This window comes from Bufo gargarizans, chromosome 7 (assembly GCF_014858855.1).
Source record: "Bufo gargarizans isolate SCDJY-AF-19 chromosome 7, ASM1485885v1, whole genome shotgun sequence".
Taxonomy (NCBI): Eukaryota; Metazoa; Chordata; class Amphibia; order Anura; family Bufonidae; genus Bufo; species Bufo gargarizans.
In genome coordinates this window covers 67,140,580-67,162,669 of record NC_058086.1, presented here as the reverse complement: position 1 = coordinate 67,162,669, position 22,090 = coordinate 67,140,580, and the positions used below count along the sequence as shown (strand labels likewise).

Here is a 22,090-nt window from a genome sequence, read left to right as displayed (position 1 = left end):
ACGTCTGAATGGAGCCTTACAGGGGGGTTATCAATGACAGGGGGTGATCAGGGTAATCAGGGTGATCACCCCCCTGTCACTGATCACCCCCCCTGTAAGGCTCCATTCAGACATCCGCATGATTTTTTACGGATCCATGGATACATGGATCGGATCCACAGAACGCATGCGGACGTCTGAATGGAGCCTTACAGGGGGGTTATCAATGACAGGGGGTGATCAGGGTAATCAGGGTGATCACCCCCCTGTCACTGATCACCCCCCCTGTAAGGCTCCATTCAGAAATCCGCATGATTTTTTACGGATCCATGGATACATGGATCGGATCCACAGAACGCATGCGGACGTCTGAATGGAGCCTTACAGGGGGGTTATCAATGACAGGGGGTGATCAGGGTAATCAGGGTGATCACCCCCCTGTCACTGATCACCCCCCCTGTAAGGCTCCATTCAGACATCCGCATGATTTTTTACGGATCCATGGATACATGGATCGGATCCACAGAACGCATGCGGACGTCTGAATGGAGCCTTACAGGGGGGTTATCAATGACAGGGGGTGATCAGGGTAATCAGGGTGATCACCCCCCTGTCACTGATCACCCCCCTGTAAGGCTCCATTCAGACGTCCGCATGATTTTTTACGGATCCATGGATACATGGATCGGATCCACAAAACGCATGCGGACGTCTGAATGGAGCCTTACAGGGGGCTTATCAATGACAGGGGATGATCAGGGTGATCACCCCCCTGTCACTGATCACCCCCCCTGTAAGGCTCCATTCAGACGTCCGCATGATTTTTACGGATCCATGGATACATGGATCGGATCCGTAAAAATCATGCGGACGTCTGAATGGAGCCTTACAGGGGGGTGATCAATGACAGGGGGTGATCAGGGAGTGTATATGGGTGATCACCCGCCTGTCATTGATCACCCCCCTGTAAGGCTCCATTCAGACGTCCGTATGCTTTTTGCGGATCCGATCCATGTATCCGTGGATCCGTAAAAATCATACGGACGTCTGAACGGAGCCTGACAGGGCGGTGATCAATGACAGGGGGGTGATCAGGGAGTTTATATGGGGTGATCATGGGTGATCAGGGGTTTATAAGGGGTTAATAAGTGACGGGGGGGGGGGGGGTGTAGTGTAGTGTAGTGTTTGGTGGGACTGTACTGACCTGCCTGAGTCCTCTGGTGGTCGATCCTAACAAAAGGGACCACCAGAGGACCAGGTAGGAGGTATATTAGACGCTGTTATGAAAACAGCGTCTAATATACCTGTTAGGGGTTAAAAAATTCGGATCTCCAGCCTGCCAGCGAACGATCGCCGCTGGCAGGCTGGAGATCCACTCGCTTACCTTCCGTTCCTGTGAGCGCGCGCGCCTGTGTGCGCGCGTTCACAGGAAATCTTGCGTCTCGCGAGATGACGCGCCGATGCGTGACTGTGCGCCAGCCTGCCACCTCCGGAACGCACATGTGCGTTAGGCGGTCCGGAGGTGGTTAAAGGGCATCTGTCAGCAGATTTGTACCTATGACACCGGCTGACCTGTTCCATGTGCGCTTGGCAGCTGAAGGCATCTGTGCTGGTTCCATGTTCATATGTGCCGCATTGCTGAGAAATGCCTCTAGGAGCAACGGGGGCGTTGTCATTACTCCCAGAAGCCTAGCTTTCTCTGCAACTGCCGCGTCCTCTGCTCTTTATGGACAGAGCCAGGCGTGATCATGTTTACACTGCCGCCTGGTCCTGTCAAAGTGGAGGGGGCGTGGCAGTTGCAGAGAGAGCAGAGCCTCTGGGTGTAACAGCAACGCCCCCATTGCTCCTAGAGGCTCATTTGCATACACTAAAACATGATTTCTCTCAGCAATGCGGGCACATATGAACATGGGACCAACACAGATGCCTGCGCACATTTAACAGCGCAGCCAGGTACAAAACTGCTGACAGATGCCCTTTAAGTATGGCAGTGGAATCAAAATCAGTTTTGACTGAAGTTGAGAGAAATAATCATAATCAAAAGCAATCCAAAAGCAGCAAATTTCCAGGCGAGTCGGATACCTGACTCCTGGGATTTCTCCAGACTAAATCAGAAAGCGGACACGGGCAGCGTGGTGTGGGTGGTCAGAGTCTGTGTTACTCGAGGCAGAAATGGAGAGGCTTTATACAAATCTAAGCAGAGACACTCGGAGAGAGAGAAGACTAAAACACAGTTATGAGAAGATGTGGAAGTGCATGAGACGCAGACCGCTCGCTCGGGGCATCATAATATGTAAAGAAGGAGGAAGAAAATAAAAATGTGTAGCCGCAATTTATTGGGTATAATCGTGTTTATGGAAGGTAGACAGCGATTAGGCAGACCTTCATCAGGTGAGGATATGGCGCTCACCCGGTTCAGGAGAACAAAGATTACCCCAACAGCCCATCTCTTGATCCCAGTAATACAGGCTGCAGGGGGTATTGCTACCCGTACCAAGCTATTGGCATCCATACCTAGCAGATGCCACAGAAATAGCACACACCATAAGCACTCATGCATATAAATGTTTTTTCAAACCAATGTGACCTTGCACATACTTCATGGCTACTTGAGTTCCACTCTTAGGAACACTATTAACTCTCAAACACACAGATTATTATTATTACCACCAAGAAAATGATCGACATTAAAGGGGTATTCCGGCTGATAAAAGTTATCCCCAAACCACAGGACTTGTCAACTATTAGATCAGTGGAGGTACTACCACTCGGACCCCCACCAATCACGAGAATGGGTACACAGAGTACTGGGAGCCCCCCAAAATGAATGGCAGGTCAGGCATCTACACAATAGTTACGTTCAGGCAAATATTTGATCAATGGGGTCTGACCACTGGCACCCCCACTAAACCTGAGAATGGGGGTCCCGATTTCCTTATATGAAGTGGAGCTCATGCATGAGCAGCAATGCTCCATTCTTTCTACATGGGACTGCCTGAGATAGCCAAGCACTGTAGTCTGCTATTTCTGGCAGTCCCATGGCGAATGAATGGAGCGGCAGTGTGCATGCCTGACAACTACTCCATTTATTTGGGGGAATCTGGACCCCTTGTTCTCAGAATCCTAACCTATCAGATGCTCCTCTGAATGGGGGATAATTAGGAAGGGGCGATATATTTCCGGGTCTTCTATCCCCGACATGAAAGGACTGAAAGCAGGGAGAAGTAACTTGCATACAACTGCATAGAAAATGGGAAAAAATAAAAAAGAATACAAATCCAAATCTCTAAATCTGGCTGACAGGGCATGCTGGGAGTTGTAGTTTTGCAACTGCTAGAGAGCTGTATTTTACATCAAGGCTCCCTTTTTAATGTGTGATATACCAGATCATGTCACATTGATGAAAACCTTATGTTTTAAAGACGTATTTATCCTATGTCAAGTGAAAGTGTATCGCAGTCCTCGGAGCGGCTTATTCCCACTTCGGTTCAGGTTCTCACAGCATTGCAAGAAACTGCCTCTGCTGGGCCTTCACTGTCATTATGGGCAAGGTACACTTTAATTTATAGACGCTAATGAAGCTATGCCAATGTCTAAAAATATCCAGCATATTATTACCCTGTATACGATGAAAGAGGACCAGCCGTGGTGGAGATCTTCAGTTGTAGGCTACATACACTTTTGCAACAAGGTTTTTGTATAGCTCTAATGCAGGGATGGCCAAGCCGCAGCTCTCCAGCTGTTGTAAAACTACAACTCCCACCATGCCCTGCTGTAGGCTGATAGCTGTAGGCAGTCCAGGCATGCTGGGAGTTGTAGTTTTCCAACAGCTGGAGAGCCTCAGGTTGGCCATCCCTGCTCTACTGCATCCAAAATAAAACATTTGTGCACACAGCCTTGAGTAAAAAGCATCTAACCTCCTTGTATATCCAGCCCCTGTGCAGACCTGCATATCTCCATGGTTACAGACTACAAACAAACCCTGTGTAGTCTGATCATGCAGTCCTGTGTTGCCTTCTTCTATGTGCCCCATCTCCTTGCTTTTTAATGGTTTACATTGCGGATCTTCAAGAATCTTGTCAAGTTTATCAACATGTGAACCCACCAGAAATGGTCATCTTCTGTTAAACTGGGAAAACTGCAGATCACTCAGGCCAATATGGTGGCCTGGATTGTCCCAACCTACCTACCTGACCACTGGAAGGCTAATTCGGCTAGTTACTTGGCTGCCATTCTGCTGGACCCACCTATTTGGGATGGATTTACAAGGTCCGATATTCGGGCAGATTATTGGGAACGATTTACAAGTCCTGATTAGGGATGAGCGAATAGACTTCTGATGAAACATCCAAAGTCGATTTGCATAAAACTTTGTTCCAATACTGTACGGAGCAGGAGCTGAATGCGCATGCACGCACATGTACAGGAGGATCGGTAAAAGGCCTTCTCCTGACAAGATGTCTTGTGTGTATGGCCGGCCTATACTGGTGATCACGATCTGGCCTAGTCCCCCTGTGTACACTCATACAGCTATAAAGGATGGTTGATATTTTTGTATGAAGAATGCACCTCGTGCAGGTAGGTACCACGGCTCAGTTGCCTGGTTACCATCTCTCTGCAAAATGCTGTTCACAAGCCGCACATGAAGCTGGAGCCAGAGCTGAAACCAAATACTTAGGAAATGAATCATGGTACATGGGGGTCTCTCCCCCCCGCCGGCATTCCCGATTAGTCATGACACGAAATACTGTACACAGCAGCTAGCGCATTTTGTTTAGAAATCACAGCAAGCCCATACTATATGAGTGTACATACCTATGCAGAGGTAGGTATGAATATATCATACATTCACACACTATATAAATACATACTGGTAATTGAGCCAGCACTAAATACAATCAAATTGTGGGATCCACTTACTGTCGGCACAAATGTTCCTCTATTCTGGACTATGAAAGGTCATAGATAGAGATCTATAAACCACATACAACCTACAGAATGTATCCGCATTCTCCTAAATGGGAACTTCTTAAAGGGGTTTTCTGAGATTTTAATACTGAAGACCTGTCCTCTGGATAGGTCATCATTATCCGATCGGTGGGGTCCAACACCCGGGACCTCCGATGATCAGCTGTTTGAGAAGGGAGCGGTGCTCCTGCCTTATTTCTGCTTTTCCTAGGCCGGGTGACGTCACTTCATGTGTCACGTGGCCTAGGGGCAGCTCAGTCCCATAGAAGTGAATACCAAGCACAGTCGCTGTACCAGGGGTAGGCGACCTCCGGCACTCCAGCTGTTGTGAAACTACAACTCCCAGCATGCATACTTGCTCTACTCTTCTAAGATCCCGCATAGAAATGAAGAGAGCATGCTGGGAATTGTAGTTTCACAACAGCTGGAGTGCCGAAGGTTGCCGATATACCATCTACAGCTCTATGCTTGGTGAGCTTCAAGAAGGCAGGAAAACAGGTGCCTTCTCAAAACATCTGATCAGCGGGGGTCCCGGGTATCAGACCCCCACTTATCAGATACGGATGACCTATCCAGAAGATAGGTCATCAGTTGTAAAATCTCGGAAAAAACCCTTTTAATGATAGCCTGTCACCTCTCCTGACACGTCCGTGTTACTAAATGCTTGGATTTCCAATGAAATAATAATACTAAGGGGCTGTTCACATGGTGGAATTTTGGAGTGGACACCGTGCCACCGGTGGCTGTGTGGCATCTGCCTCCCAATATTTTCAATGGGAAGCAGCGCTGCAGTTTCCGGGCCAGAGGTTTAAAGCCGCAACTGTGCCAAGAAGGGACATGTGCTTCCTTGGTGCAGTGTGCGGACAGCCGCCACTTGAAGCCTCGGCGGGTGTCCACTCCTGGTTTAGCCTCATTCAACGGAGCTAAGCCGCGAGCGTTCAAAGTGAACCACTGCAGCACAACGGGCCATGTGAACAGGTATATTGACACTTACAGGACAGTCGGAGGTCAAAAGGACCCTCTATTGGCTGAGGTGTGGACTAATATAAGCCTATTGACAAGTAGGCACCAAATGGATGTGGAACATGGTCTTCCACTGTGATCTCATCCCCAGCAGAGACTCCGTTCTGAGAAGTTTTTTGGTAGAAAGAATAGCGCAGCATTCAACACAATTCTTCCCCTCAAAATGTGGGGCAAGCTTCTATCAGACATTGGGGGCATATCGTAGCAATATGCCCCCCAATGTATGGGATGGGACAATCCCTTTAAGTCAGTAGAGTCCACTGGGCACGGATGGTGTCTGTCGTGTGACACAAAACAAACCATGAAGCAGTTCTGGACCCAACCGCCTAAGGCAGTGATGGCGAACCTTTTAGAGGCCAAGTGCCCAAACTGCAACCCAAAACCCATTTATTTATTGCAAAGTGCCAACACTGCAATGTACCCTGAATACTACAGTCCAATATAGTATATCTTCCAGTACTTTATCATTTAGCTATAATAGCCGGCCTGCATTCAATGCACTACCTGTGCTGTTCATAGCATGTCCTGCACTGATGAATGGCAGGAAAAGTCTACGATATATTGGTACACAATAGACTTTTTCCAGGGTGCAGGTGCCCACAGAGGGGGCTCCGAGTGCCGCCTCTGGCACCCGTGCCATAGGTTCGCCAGCATTGGCCTAAGGTGACTACCCTTGTGTCGTCATCTCATCTGGGTACAGCGCTCTAACCTTTGTGGACCTTAAACATAATGGAGGCCCATCATTGACCACCCTATGAAGCATGTGCGCTACAGGTAGGGAAGAATGCATCCTTAGCCTGGAAATCAAGTTCTTGTAAGACCTCAGCCGAGATGATCACGTCAGAAGGAACAAAGCTCCTCGGCTATTAGCGCACAATACATTAAATACGCCCAGTGGGCTCCATGACGGGCTCCCCGCTGTCTTGTTAGGAGCGGATCAAAATTGGCGTTTCCATGGTGACATCTGTCAGCCGCAGATCCGTTCCTTCACTGTCAGGTACAATAACATGGGGAAATCGCTTCAGACACCACGCCGATTATGTCTGCAATGTGAGTAAACAGCAAGAAGACACACATGGTCGGGGAATACGCCATTGTCATAGCACTAGGATTATTCGGAACGCCTTTAGGACACATTTCTGCAGAATCTATTTACTGGAATAAACCCAAGCTTTGTGGCACTTACAGAATCATGAAATGCCTGCGTTGGTCCATGAAAAAATAAGTTATATTTTTCTTTTTTTTACAAAAATGATCAATGGCTTCCAAACATTTAGCCATAGAATGAGTTAAGGCCGCTTTAGGGTACGACCACGCATTGAGTTTTCCTGATGCAGTTTTGGAAGCCAAAATCAGGAGTGGATCATAGAAGGTGAGAAAGTCTACAGGAAAGACACGACTTTTTTGGAATTAGCTCCTGATTTTGGCTTCCAAAACTGCATGCAGAAACCTGACCGTGTGGTCGTACCCTTACACAGGGCAATTATCAGGGAGGAACTTTCCTAAGAAGGCTTATTCCTGATGACTGCCATGTGTATAGGTGTCGCCAATCACCCCATGAATGGTCAAATGTTTGTTCACTGGGTGAAAGTATTGCTGGTGCGGACACCAAAAATCAGTTTGTGGGCAGCAGGTTGTGCTGTCTAACAGTGATCTGCTGCTCAGAAACAATGGACGTAGATGGGGAAGAGCGACCACTCTAGCTGTGCTGCCTCTACCCTTTGGTCCCCAGGCTGTTTACATCCAGCCATGGACATGGTCACATGCACCGATCCAGCCAATGACTGGTTTCAGGGGTCATGTGCTGCTTGTGGCCACATCTATGGTGAAGCCAGTCATTGGCTGGAGCGGTGCAGGTGACCATGTCCATGTCCAGCCGGATGTAAACAGCCCGGGGACCGGAAGATGGAGACAGTGGAGGCAGAGAGGATGATCGGAGTGGCGGGGAGCAGGTAAGTATGAATCTTCTGTTTCAGGTGGCAGGCTGCGAGCACTTGATAAAAAAATTTATATTTACAGGAAAAAACATTTAAGGCCTGATTACACTGCCGCGGATTGGGGCAATTATGGGGACCGTCCCGAGAATTAACCTGTCGGAACCAAACAGTTTGTTCCCTAAAATTGCCCGCCAGGGGGCCCGTGTACATACACATTAGAAATCTGTCAGCCGAACACTTGCCTGACTATCCCTCCATATACTTGCGTGACTAGCTTGGCCAAACGTGCATGTGTCCTCAATGGAGAGAGGGAAATAAGTCAGAGTTCACATATGCACTGTGGACTCCGGCAGTCTGCCTTGGCAGAGGAATATACAGCCGGAGTTCACTTTATCCGGAATATAAGCCGGCTTTCAGATGGGCAAAAAAAGCCAGCAGATATGCCGTAAAGCAGCCGGATCCCATTACAGTGAATGGGAATTCGAATGTGCACGGTGGTATCCGGCTGTGTACTCCGCTGTAACAGACTGACGGAATTTCTACATTCACACTCGCGTTTTGTGCGGATCTGTCATGGACGGATCTCTTCAGATAATACAGCCGTCTGCATCCGTTCAGAACAGGATCCGTTTGTATTATCTTGAACATAGCCAAAACGGATCCGTCTTTAACACCATTGAAAGTCAATGGAGGACGGATCTGTTTTCTATGGTGCCAGATTGTGTCAGTAAGAATGCATCAGTTTGCCTCCGTTCTGTCTCCATTCCGCTTTAGAGGCGGACACCAAAACACTGCTTGCAGCGTTTTGGTGTCCGTCTGATTAAACGGAGCCAAATGGATCTGTTCTGGCACACAATGTAAGTCAATGGGGGACGGATCCGTTTTCTATGACACAATATGGCACAATAGAAAACGGATCCGTCCTCCATTGACTTTCAATGGTGTTCAAGACGAATCCGTTTTGGCTATGTTAAAGAGAATACAAACGGATCTGTTCTGAGCGGATCCATGACGGATCCTCCCCAAATGCGAGTGAGAAAGTAGCCTCATCTCAGCCAAGTATAAAAATATCAAAGGTTGCTGGATGTTGAAGTCCAACAACCTGATCCTTCTCTCCCCCGATACCTGCCGCCAACAGACAGCTGGGAGAACCCCCAGGCCCGTGAGATGATCGGCAGGGTTGGCAAACAATACAATCAATATGGCGAGACCAGGGAGTCAAGAAGACATTTCAAGTAGTTTTTTGTTTGTTTTTTTCAGCTGAAGAAAATCTCTGGTAATCAAGGACTCTATCAAACACCTCAATTCCAGGCTTCCTGACCCTTGAGGGTTACCTTGGATGCATGATAAGGCAGCTATCTGCAGTCACATCTGCCTTGGAGATAGACGCCAATCTTCACCACCCAAGACTGCTAGTACTGTGTGGAGTAAATAGTTCTACTATGTGACCTGCTCCTCTCCCAGGTGTCATGCTCACAGTAACATAGGGGGTAATTTATTAAGACCGGCGTTTTAACAGTCGCAAAAATGATAAATGAGACAGGTCTGCCGGCCTGCCCCCTTTCCCCTTTTACTTTTTTTTTAGATGTGATATCAGCAGCAAAAAGTCGCAGATTGTGGCACAAAGGCAATCTGTGCCAGAAATAAGCCCAATATAGGTGTATTTTTATTTGTGATCAAAAAATGACCCCCATAGTTTGTAAGGCTAAAAAAGTCGTCCATCCGGTTCAGCCCATTATCCTGGTCCTATATCAACCCTAGATATAAATGGCTTTTGTCCCGTAATCTACAGACAGGAAAAAACACGACAGTTCTCATCCTGAACGGTTAGCCAGACGGCAGTACATATATCATACCCTGACACGCTCTCTGCCCACTAAAGTGCTGGATGTGTGTGGAAATCTGCTCCCGTCTACTGCAGTCCCAATGTCAGAAAACACAAGCGTTTTTCTTTTCCGGCACAGAACTGATCAGGCATATCCCCATGCATTCTGAATGGAGAGTAATCTGTTCTGGATGCATCAGGATGTCTTCTGTTTTTTACTTTTCAGGACGGAGATAATACTGCAGCATTTTTCCCCATTGAAATGCATTAATGCCGGATCCGGCCCCTAGTGTTCCAGCAAAACGGATCCAGCATTGCAGTCCGGCAGGCAGTTCGAGCGACGGAAATGCCTGCCGGATTCCCTTTGTCGCAAGTGTGAAAGTAGCCTTATCCAGATCAACCTACCAGCATGTCATGGATAGAACTGTGAATTGGTTGCACGATCTGGACGATCCCTCTTTGTTAGCAGGATCCACCAAGGAGACTCATGTACTGTGCCTGGCTATCTGGCAGTTCCATAGACTTTAGGATCCATTCACACATCCGGAGTTTTGGGTCCGCATCCGTTCTACAATTTAGCGGAATGGGTGCGGACCCATTTGTTTCAATGGGGCCGCAAAAGATGTGGACAGCACACCATGAACGAGACTCCCACCAATCAGACACTTGTCACATAAGCTGTAATGTAGGGGCAACCTCTAGAGTAAATGCCGGTGATATGGCTTAGACCCTGGTACCTGGGTCTGGTAATGGTATGGCTCTCCTGGTGCCACTAGGGTCTAATACTTCTCTGCAGCTGCCAAGAGCAGAGGAGTCACATGCAGGGCGACCAGGACTCGCTGGTTGGGATACACCAGTAAACTGAGGCCAGGGAATGATGAGAGTGATCATGAATATTTCACCGCTATATAAGCAATGGAAAAATAATGTTACACTCACAACTCTCCAGGAAGCTCAGATATAAAGAGCTCTATGATGAAAGTCTCCATAATATACTTCTACCCTATGGTCACACAGGGAACGACCGTGGTCTCATTTTCTTGCACTGACAAAATGCTTGCACTATATAAGAAAAAGAGGAAAAAAATGTAAAATAATAAAACAGTATTAAGTGTATACAAGGAGGCCCCAGAGGCTTCGCCTCCACACGCAGCAATAATTTATCACTGCAAAGAAATTTCCCTCGTGTGGCGTTTCCAGTTTGCTGACTTCTTGTCATCAGAATTGCTTCACATTCCTGAAATACCGGCTCATTATCACAAGTACTTAGAGGGACCTATCAAGGACTTGGCCTACCCTACAGATAAGCAGAAAAGATTCTCCAGAAGCTGAGTAATTATGCGGCATTCTCAGTGGGAATAGAAGACGTCACGTTAGTCTGGGTCGGACATGAATGAAGTGTGGTTATGGCCTCCTACTCCTTATCTTGGTTATCTTTATCAAGCTCAAAAATTGAGGCTCAGATGTTCCTCACTGAACAATGCAAACTAGGTCACCATAATCGTACGGTAAATTGTCAGTCTACATGTCCGTCTCAGCCGGGGGTAAGACTCATCTCTGACAGGAGAGATCCAGCCGCTAGAAAACCTACAGTAAAGGGTCTGTAGGCCCAAAAGGTATCCATTTATCACCACATCCTGTTGTGACGATGAAAAACCTGATGTCTATGGGCTGTTTACACAGAGGCCACAAGGTAACCCAAGATATGCGGAAACCTTAGAACCATGATGAGCTCCAGCAGCTGGAGTCAAACCCTCATCTGTACAAATCTACAGCCCCCTAAGAGGCCAAAACGTACACCAGTCAGAAAACCCACGGCGCAGACTTTGGATGGCCGGGCTCTCATTCAGCCGATTGCCATTCCTCCTGACAACCTCGTCCATATGCCTTATCAGTGATAATCCATCAGCAATTGTGAGACAAAACCAGGATTGGAGCCTCCATAATGACAAGGTATAAGGCCCCATTCAGACGACCGTACAGCCGACTATCTATTGCAGTGCGGAGGCACAGGGGACCCGGAATCCCACAAAAACACTTGGAAGCCCTTCCACCCCCGCGGATCAGCTGTTAAAGAGAAGGCGGTGCTCGTATGAGCGCTGCTTTCTCTGCTCTGTTTACCTGATCGCCACAGCAATTGCAGTGGTGAGCAGTGTAATTACGAGTATGCCGTCCCCATTCACTTCTATGGGACGGCTTCAACTGTCCAAGCGAATACTACGGAGCCGTCCCATAGAAGTGAGTGGGGACGGCATACTTGTAATTACACTGCTCGCCACTGCGATGTCCTTGGCGAGCAGGTAAACGGAGCAGGGAAGGCACCACTCGTATAAGCGCTGCTTTCTCCTCAAACAGCTGATCGGTGTTGGCCCCCGCCGATCTGATATTGATGACTTATTGATTTTGAAAAGCACGCTTAAAGGGAGTCTGTCACCACATTTTGACATTCTAGACAGCTTACATAGCGCTGTAGCATAACTGTAAATGATTCAGATGGTACCTTTGTTGTTTGTTCTTATGAAGTTCACACGAGGCAAAAACCGACTTCTATTCGTATGTAAATAAGGGCTCGCAAGTGCCCAGTGCATGCGCACTGCGATGCCCATTGTGGGCACGGCATCACTGTAGCTAGTAGCTACTGCGCCTCTTTTCCCCCTCCTTGCCGCTGGTTTCGTGCTGTTGGCCAGCGTATGCGCAGTAGCTACAGTGATGCCGTGCCCACAATGGGCATCGCAGTGTGCATGCCCCGGCCCAGCGAGGGAGTGCGCAGGGGCGGGATCTCACTGGGAGAGAAGAACGCAAGGGAAGAGAACGGCGGGCAGAGGCTGGGGCGGGATATGAGCAAAAGAGGCAGAGCAGCCTGGGCTCCAAAGAAGTGAACGCCGCCCCTGGGCACTTGCGGGCCCTCATTTACCTACGAATAGAAGTCCGTTTTTGCCTTGGGGACACTTGACAAGAACACAACAAAGGTACCATCTGAATCATCTACAGCAGGCATGTCCAAACTGCGGCCCTCCAGCTGTTGCAAAACTACAACTCCCAGCATGCCTGGGTAGCTTACAGCTATTAGGGCATGCTGGGAGTTGTAGTTTTGCAACAGCTGGAGGGCCGCAGTTTGGACAAGCCTGATCTACAGTTATGCTACAGCGCTATGTAAGCCGTCTAGAATGTCAAAATGTGGTGACAGACTCCCAAAAAAATATAAAAAATCAGCACAGAATCCTCGTTTTTCTTTCAGTGCGAACAAAATGCACTTTTTTTTCATCCGAATTTTGACAGGTCTTTTTTTAACCAATGGGTGTTCAGTTCAGTTGAGATTTCTGAAGCGGATCTGCACCCAAAAAAACGCGTGGAAAACGCATGGACTGACATGGAGCTGTTTTTTTCTGCTTCCTATCCATTTCAATGGGGGATTTTAGCACCGATTCTGCCCAAAGATAGGGCACTCTACCTCTTCCCCTCCCCCCCAAAAAAAGCAAGTGCTGCTTCCCACTGAAATGATTGTGAGGCTGTTTTGATGCAGAAACGCTCCAAAATCTGTGTAAAAAAACATAGGGCTCATCCAAATTGAGGTCCGCAAATGCACGGGCACCGACTGTAAGACCGCTACACTCGAATGGGGTCCACGATCCGCACCCCAAAAGAGCACTGCATGAGCTACTTTTTTGTGGCGCGGAGGCACGGACAGAAAACCCACTGAAGCACTCCGTAGCGTTTCCGTGTCTCCGTCCCACACCGCTCTTTCCGGATTGTGGATCCATTCAAGTAAACGGGTCTGCATCCGTAATATGGTGCACAAACGTACGGTGCCTGTATATTGCTGACCCGCTGTTTGCATGCCGCAATACGGTCACGGCCAGGAACGGTCGTCTGCATGAGCCCTTAGTGTAAACTGGCCCCTTTTTTTTGGCAGTGATCTAATTTCCGGTTTACATCGATGATCTAAACTGCAGCTTCCAGCATAAAACAGGATGTAAAAGCAAAGCAACAATGTAGACAACAAAGAAACAAAGAGGACAGAAATCGTAAAGCGCGGCGCGAGCCGCATTCACACGTCTGGCGTTAGGTACAGAACTCGGGTGAATCCATTTACAGTCCGGTGCCCCCCCCCCCTTCCTTCTCTTACTCCTTATCCGATGGAGGAGGGGAGGCTGGGAGCTGAGCAGATGTCTTGGGAAGGGCAGGCGGCGGTGTGCGCAGACTCCCAGCACTGGGGATGATGCCACATCTCCTCCACACATTGCAATGAGTACTGGGGATCTCAGCTCAGGCCAGGACGTGAGAGGATGGCACAGGGGGCACCAGACGCAGATCTCAAGATCTACCCAGGAGCCCAATGACACCTGTAATCCAATTCTTTCTGCGCTAAGACTGAAATAAACACGTTTTCCATGACGAGAGGCTATGGCGCTGACGCCGGGAAAACGTTAACCCTTTATCAGCCAGCATAGCTTTTTTCCAAATTAATATCGTCAACTTATGAAATTAAATTGACATAAATCCTGACAAATCCACGCAGCTACAAGGACACTAGAATATTAGAAGGGCACAGGGGGGAGAATGATCAGCGTCTAGGCACTGTACTGACTGGCACGCTGGCATTCTATGGCACGCCACACACTGTTCAGTTGCAGGGTTTGTGACCCGGATGCCGCAGAAGGAGAATCTGGCAGACCGGGGAGGACTGTGCCAGTGTGTGCCATGTGGATGGCAGCGTAGCATGTGCCGAGGACCCAGCAGACAAATGAGAGTCTGAATGGTCCCCGCAGGAAGACGCCAGTATAGACAGGGGGCAGATTACCAATCGCTTGGTGTGCGGCTGGCAGGGCAGTGGGTGAGGAGGGTGACAGAGACGTCGTGTACTGTGGTGCATACAACACTGCACAGTCGTGGAGGACACAAGGCTAGACTATAGGCTAAAGGCCCGGATGGCAGCGATACCAGGGTAAGGTCATGCAGGGCAGGTATGTAGGCCTGGAGAGCAGCTCAGTGACAGCAGTGTGCGGCATGCAGACAGGAGTGTAGAGCTGTAGTGTTGTGTCAGTGGGCAAGTATAGTGACAGCAGTGTGGGTATACAGTGTAATGCAGTGACAGCTTTGTGGGGGGCGTGCAGTGACAGCAATGTGGGGGGTGTGCGGTGCAGTGACAGCAATGTGGGGGGCCTTCAAGTGCAGTGACAGCAGTGCAGTGACAGCAGTGCAGTGGGCCTTCAGTGCAGTGACAGCGCTGCGGGGGCAGGGGGCCTTTAGTGCAGTGGCAGCACTGCAGGGGGCCTTCAGTGCAGTGACAGCTATGTGGGGGCATGCGATGCAGTGACAGCAGTGCAGGGTGCCTTCAGTGCAGTGACAGCTATGTGGGGGGCATGTGGTGCAGTGACAGCGGTGCAGGGGGCCTTCAGTGCAGTGACAACAGTGTAGGGGGTCGTGGAGAGCAGTGACAGTGATGTGGGGGGGCATGTGGTGCAGTGACAGTGATGTGGGGGGCATGTGGTGCAGTGACAGCAGTGCAGGGGGCCTTCAGTGCAGTGACAGCGGTGCAGGGGGCCTTCAGTGCAGTGACAGCGGTGCAGGGGGTCGTGGAGTGCAGTGACAGCGGTGCAGGGGGTCGTGGAGTGCAGTGACAGCGGTGCAGGGGGTCGTGGAGTACAGTGACAGTGATGTGGGGCAGAGGGCCTTCAGTGCAGTGACAGCAATGTGGGGGGCCTTCAAGTGCAGTGACAGCAGTGCAGTGACAGCAGTGAAGTGGGCCTTCAGTGCAGTGACAGCGCTGCGGGGGCAGGGGGCCTTCAGTGCAGTGACAGCAGTGCAGGGGGCCTTCAGTGCAGTGACAGCTATGTGGGGGCATGCGGTGCAGTGACAGCAGTGCAGGGTGCCTTCAGTGCAGTGACAGCTATGTGGGGGGCATGTGGTGCAGTGACAGCGGTGCAGGGGGCCTTCAGTGCAGTGACAGCTATGTGGGGGGCATGTGGTGCAGTGACAGCGGTGCAGGGGGCCTTCAGTGCAGTGACAACAGTGTAGGGGGTCATGGAGAGCAGTGACAGTGATGTGGGGGGGCATGTGGTGCAGTGACAGCGGTGCAGGGGGCCTTCAGTGCAGTGACAGCGGTGCAGGGGGCCTTCAGTGCAGTGACAGCGGTGCAGGGGGCCTTCAGTGCAGTGACAGCTCTGTGGGGGGCATGCGGAGCAGTGACAGCGGTACAGGGGGCCTTCAGTGCAGTGACAGCAGTGTAGGGGGTCGTAGAGTGGAGTGCAGTGACAGCAGTGTAGGGGGCCTTTAGTGCAGTGACAGCTATGTGGGGGGCATGCAGTGCAGGGGGGCTTCAGTTAAGTGACAGCAGTGCGGGGGCCTTCAGTTAAGTGGCAGCAGTGCAGGGGGTCATGGGTGCAGTGACAGCAGTGTAGGGGAATTTGGTGCAGTTACAGCTGCGGGATGAATTTGGCATGCAGTGCAGTGCCTCTCTCTAGGTGCAGTGAGCACTGTGACAGCAGCATGGGGGGGTATTCCACACAGCGAGTCTCTCCAGTGACGGGGGGGGGGGGGGGGTATTCCACACAGTGAGTCTCTCCAGTGACGGGGGGGGGGGGGGGGGGGGGGGGTATTCCACACAGTGAGTCTCTCCAGTGACAGCACGGGGGGGGGGGGGGGGGGTATTCCATACAGTGAGTCTCTCCGGTGACAGCACATTGGGGGGGGGGGGGGGGTATTCCACACAGTGAGTCTCTCCAGTGACAGGGGGGGGGTATTCCACACAGCGAGTCTCTCCAGTGACAGCACAGGGGGGCGCTCGGTGCAGTGCGCGGCTCTCACCTCCTTCAGCTGCTCCAGCTCCTGCCGCACCGTCTCGTACTCCAGCTCCAGCTCGTCATACTGCTGCTTCAGCTGCTGCTTCTCGTCCAGCACCGCCAGCCCGTACTCGGCCGCCTGGATCTTCTCCCGGGTGGTCTCCCCCAGCTCCCTGAACAGCCTCCTAATCTCAGACCGGAGCCAGTCTGAGCCCGACTGCATGACCAGCTTGTCATACTCGTCCTCGTCCATGAGGAGAGCCATCCCTGGGTGGGGTGCAGGGCTCACTTCAGTCATCAAAACGTCGGGGTTCCTTCCCTGCACCCCAAACCTTATGCCCGTCTAGTCCCCCGCATCCTGCGCCCGGCGCTCGCCGCAGACACTGGCAGGAATGCGAGCCTAACCCTTCTGACTGGGAGTACGAAGCGGGGAGCGTCTGCCAACTGCGCCCAAGAATCCACAGTGAAAGTGAAAACGCCAATAAGGAGGGACGGGCTGGAATGTGCTTCAAGGAGGACACTTGGTAGACGTTCCCTACCTGTCAGCCAAGGGCAAGACGCATGCTCAGTGGCGACACGGCGCTGGAAGGCGTCCACGACTACGGGCAAGGCGCATGGGATTTGGAAGATCAAAGCCAAAGGGAAGCGGCAGCTTATTAGTCCCTGCTGCTGAGATAGAGGGGGGAAGAGCTGGTTATTTTAGAAGACCTGTCCGCAGCAGGACATCTAGACCCGTGCCAAGGTCTGTCATGACTAAACTGGCAGATCTGTGACATAGGGGTCATTAGAAAGGCGGTACCTCTTTTTTATTTTTTATTTTTACTTAAAAACTCTCCAAAAAGAGATTGTCGGGTACTATATAATGTCAGATTATATTTTTTACATTAATCATGGCATAACCCCTTCAATAAATTTAGCTAAGACCAGCGTGTAGAGTTTTTAGTCAGCGACTCCCGTATTTTAACCGCTTCCTGCCCAGCGCTGTACATGTGCGCCTTTGGGTGGGTTTTTGCGAGCCTAGCGAGCGCCATGGCCACCAGGTGTCTGCTGTTTTAAACAGAAGACACCAGGGGCTGGTATCTGTGATCGACAATAACATTGTTCGCAGACATTTAACCCCTCACATGCTGTGGTCAAATATGACCACGACATCTGGGAGCTAAAAAAAACTCCCAAAAAACTGAGTGCTGGCTCCCGGGCCTTCAACGGCGTTCCTAGCAGGGATCGGGGATGCCGGATGGTGTGTGCGGCAGCCATGGTCCTCCTGAAAGATCTGAGGCTGCCGCAGCTACATAGGGACATAGTGAAATTCTCCTAGACTCCTAAAGCACTGGAGTCTATGAGAGAAGCAGTGTCATGATTGCCTATGGGAACATTAAAAAGTGTAAAAAAAAATGTTTAAAAAAAAAATATATATATATATACACCGTATTTTTCGCCGTATAAGACGCACTCCCCCCCCCCCCCAAAAGTGGGGGGAAAATAGCACTGCGTCTTATACGGCGAATGCTGCTGATTTTGCTGAGTTTTCAATGATACCCCCGCCACGATGCCGCGCGGCGGGTGTATCAGCTGTGAGGGAGGAGGGGCTGGGGGCCGGCATCTGCTTTTATAATGACAGCGGGGCCCGTGCAGTGACTGTATTCCACTACACGGGCCCCGCTCACTGTATAATCCTATGTCTAATAGTTAATTGTAATTGTATGTAATCGCATAATCAGCGCTGTGTATTACGGTACTTACAACTACAAGCGCCCGCCGCTCGGTAGGCAGAGAGGAGGGAGGAGGCAGGCCGGGAGGACGGGCGCTGGCAGCGTGAGTCATACGTCACACGCCTGCGCCGCCCACTTTATGAATGAAGCAGGCGGCGTGGGCGCAGATCCCCCATAAGTGTCACCCACAGATCCCCCATAACAGTGCGTCACCCACAGATCCCCCATAACAGTGCGTCACCCACAGATCCCCCATAACAGTGCGTCACCCACAGATCCCCCATACAGTGCGTCACCCACAGATCCCCCATAAGTGTCACCCACAGATCCCCCATAACAGTGCGCCATCCACAGATCCCCCATAACAGTGCGTCACCCACAGATCCCCCATAAGTGTCACCCACAGATCCCCCATAACAGTGCCATCCACAGATCCCCCATAACAGTGCCACCCACAGACCACAATTAGTTCAAAACCCACCAAAAGAACACCTTTTGGTTCAAAATATTTTTTTTCTTATTTTCCTCCTCAAAAACCTAGGTGCGTCTTATGGGCCGGTGCGTATTATAGGGCGAAAAATACGGTGTATATATATATATATATATATACACACACACCGGTATATATAAATTACCGTACAATAAATGAATATAAAAAAAATTATAAAATATTAAAATACACAAAATAATGCTTATGTGACCCCATCAGTGCTGGGAGATCAGGACGGGAGCTGCCGCATACTCGCGCTGCAAGTCCAATGCGTGGAACTCGCTCATCTGAAAAGGGTCCTTAGTTTCAGACATGAATGGCCCAAAAATAAGCCCACATGACAGAGCGCTGTGAGGGATCATTAGCGATGGTCGGTCAGAACCATCCGTATCTTTCGTGCATGGCCGGCATCTAGACTTCCATAATGCATGCAGGTAACCTATTGCTTGTGCCGGTAGATCAGCGGTGTGTGCCTGCATGTGGCGGAGGCTCAGCAGTGACGCTCCGTTATTTCAAACAGCAGAGAAGGGGGAGCAGCGCTGGATCGGTAAGGCTACTTTCACATTAGGGTTTTTTGCGAATCCGTCGCGATAAAAACTGAACATCGGAACGCAATTGCAGTCAACACTGACTGCAGTTGCATGCCTACTCGCACGATTTTCCCTGATCGCAGACGCAACGCATCCGGACACGCTCGTCTACCTAAAATGTTCCTTTGCTGTTTCTGTTATCAGGTTGGTGCTGCGCAGGGGGAGGGGTGCTGGTAACATGTGCAGGCAATCAGCTGTCATTAGATATCCAGGCCAGAGGCAGAGATGGGTCAGGAGGAGAAATGGTGGCCCTGAGGGTACAGGAGGGTACAATTACCAGGCTCCATACACAATGCAGAACTCTCCGCTCCTTCCAGATCTTTCAAGTCTCAACTGATTAAAGGGGGTTCTCCGGGCTTTTACTATTGATGACCTATCCTCAGTATAGGTCATCAATATCAGATCGGGGGGGGGGGGGGGGGTCCGACACCTGGCAGCCCTGCCGATCAGCTGTATGAGGAGACAGCGCACGCAGTGTGCACGTGCTATTTCCCATCTCTCGTGCTATGTCTATGGGGAGCATTAGGGAGGAGCGAATCGACTTCGGATGAAACATACAAAGTCGATTCGCATAAAACTTCGTTCTAACATACGGAGCAGGAGCCCCGTGCAGTGTGAGAATGTATAGGCTCTGATGAGGCGTACAGATTAATTTATGAAATTATTGCGCGAAGCAATAACTTCGGCTGATCGGAGCCAATACATTCTAATACTGTACGGGGCTCTTGCTCCGTACAGTGTTAGAACAACGTTTTATGCGAATCGACTTCGGATGTTTCATCTGAAGTCGATTCGCTCATCCCTAGCGAGCATGAATAGAGACTGGAGACGGCACAGTGTGCCCTGCTCGCGCCGTGTCTTCGAACAGATGATCGGTGGGGGTGCCGGGTGCCACCGATCCGATATTGACGACCTATCCTCAGGATTAAAACCCTGGAAAATCCCTTTAAGGGCTCTATGAATCAGTCCGCATCTGTTCCTCAATTTTGCAGGACAGGTGCGGACCCATTCATTTCAATGGGGCCGCAAAAGATGCGGACAGCACACCCGCAAAAACTATAGAGCACGTCCTATTCTTATCAGCAATCGCTCACAAGAATAGGCATTTTCTACTATAGTTGTGGCCAAATGGCGGAACGCACACAGACGGTATCCATGTTCTGCGGATCCGTAAAACGGTGCGCCCTAAGGGCTGTACTGCACCAACAGATTATCTGACCAATCTCTGTCCAATCAGACCAAAAGATCTGTGCGTGTAAGCGGCCATCTGACTGATGACTGGTCAGATAATCTGTTGGTGTAATACAGCCCTTAGAGGGCATCTGTCACCACATGTCTAAATAAAAATGGCTGACCTTTGAGATGGGCGCTGGTCAGCTGAACTGCCAGGGTCTTGGTGCCATCGTCCTTGGTGCCCGCATTGCTAAGAAAACTGCTGTTTTATAATATGTCAAGGAGCAAGAAGGGGGGGGGGGGGGAAGAGTCTTTCTCCTCATTTTTCTTTATTAAACTACCGCTGTACACCCGAACAGCAATTTGCGTTTTTCCCATCCGTTTACTGTGCACACAAAAAACGTATTTGTTAAACGGATGCCTCAGACTCATGCTGTACTGTGGCATCCGTTCACCATAGAGTTCCATTGTAAAATAAAAAATGTATACGTTTTTTTACCGAACTATGCAGGATACAAGAAGGTGGTGTGCTGCGTTTTTGTATCGTTTATTTTTTCTCTAGCGTATACGTCAGACAGAGGCATAAAACGTAATGTGAACCCATAGTAAGTTTTATTATTTTACAGCCTGTGCAGCCCCAGCTGTTTTTGTATTGGAATACCCCTTTAAATATTAGCACAAAAATCATCTTATTATAGACATTTTAAAGGGGTTATCCTACTCTAACAGAGTGGTCCAGACCTGCCCGACCCAGGGTGGGGGTGATGCTCACCTGATCCCCGCTGCTGCTTCTGGTCTGTCAGGGATCGGGCAAGTCTGGGCCACTCTGTTAGAGTAGGATAACCCCTTTAAGGCCCAAAATTTACAAAAATATGTAAACTGAAGTCTAATATGCAGGTAGGAACCAGACAGGTTCTGGAGCAGTTAAAGGAAATGTGTCACCAAAAATGTTATCTGCCAGTTAAAACCAGATAGTGACACGTCTCCTTTTTTTCTAATCTCTTTTTATTTTCTGATTCCAGGTTTTTGTATTCAATATTCCTGAACATGATTATGGGGGCGGCCCGAGCCGTTCTTTATATATTATATCCTGTCTTATCTGTACACAGAGGTGATATCATTACAGGCAGGATTAGAATGTCAGATAATCAGTTTTATCCTAATGCAGTGTGAGCAGAGAGCAATCCGTTCAGGACGCATCAGTTCAGTCCCTCTTGCGTTTTTTGGCCGGAGAAAATACCGCAGCATGCTGTATTTTTCTCTCCGGCCCAAAATCCTGAACGCTTGCCGGAATGCGAGGTGAACGCATTGCACCCGCACTGAATCCGGACCCATTCGCTTCAATGGGGCTGTGCAGTTGAGCAGTGATTTTCACGCATCACTTGTGCGTTGCGTGAAAATCGCAGCAAGCTCTATATTGTGCGTTTTCTACGCAATGCAGGCCCAATAGAAGTGAATGGGGCTGCGTGAAAATCGCAAGCATCCGCAAACAAGCGCTGATGCGGTGAGATTTTCACGCATGGTTGCTAGGAGACGATTGGGATGGGGACCCGACCATTATTATTTTCCCTTATAACATGGTTATAAGGGAAAATAATAGCATTCTGAATA

General features: G+C 49.8%; 1 protein-coding gene across 1 annotated transcript in view; it reads right to left on the bottom strand.

Moving 5' to 3' along the window:
- The window catches only part of BICD2 (BICD cargo adaptor 2), a 108,705-nt gene extending 91,757 nt beyond the window's left edge, over positions 1-16,948 (bottom strand). The window contains 1 exon segment of the mRNA XM_044300501.1: positions 16,540-16,948. Within this exon segment, the coding sequence (XP_044156436.1) occupies positions 16,540-16,812 (273 nt within the window). The 5' untranslated portion in view covers positions 16,813-16,948.
- Positions 16,949-22,090: the final 5,142 nt, after the last annotated feature.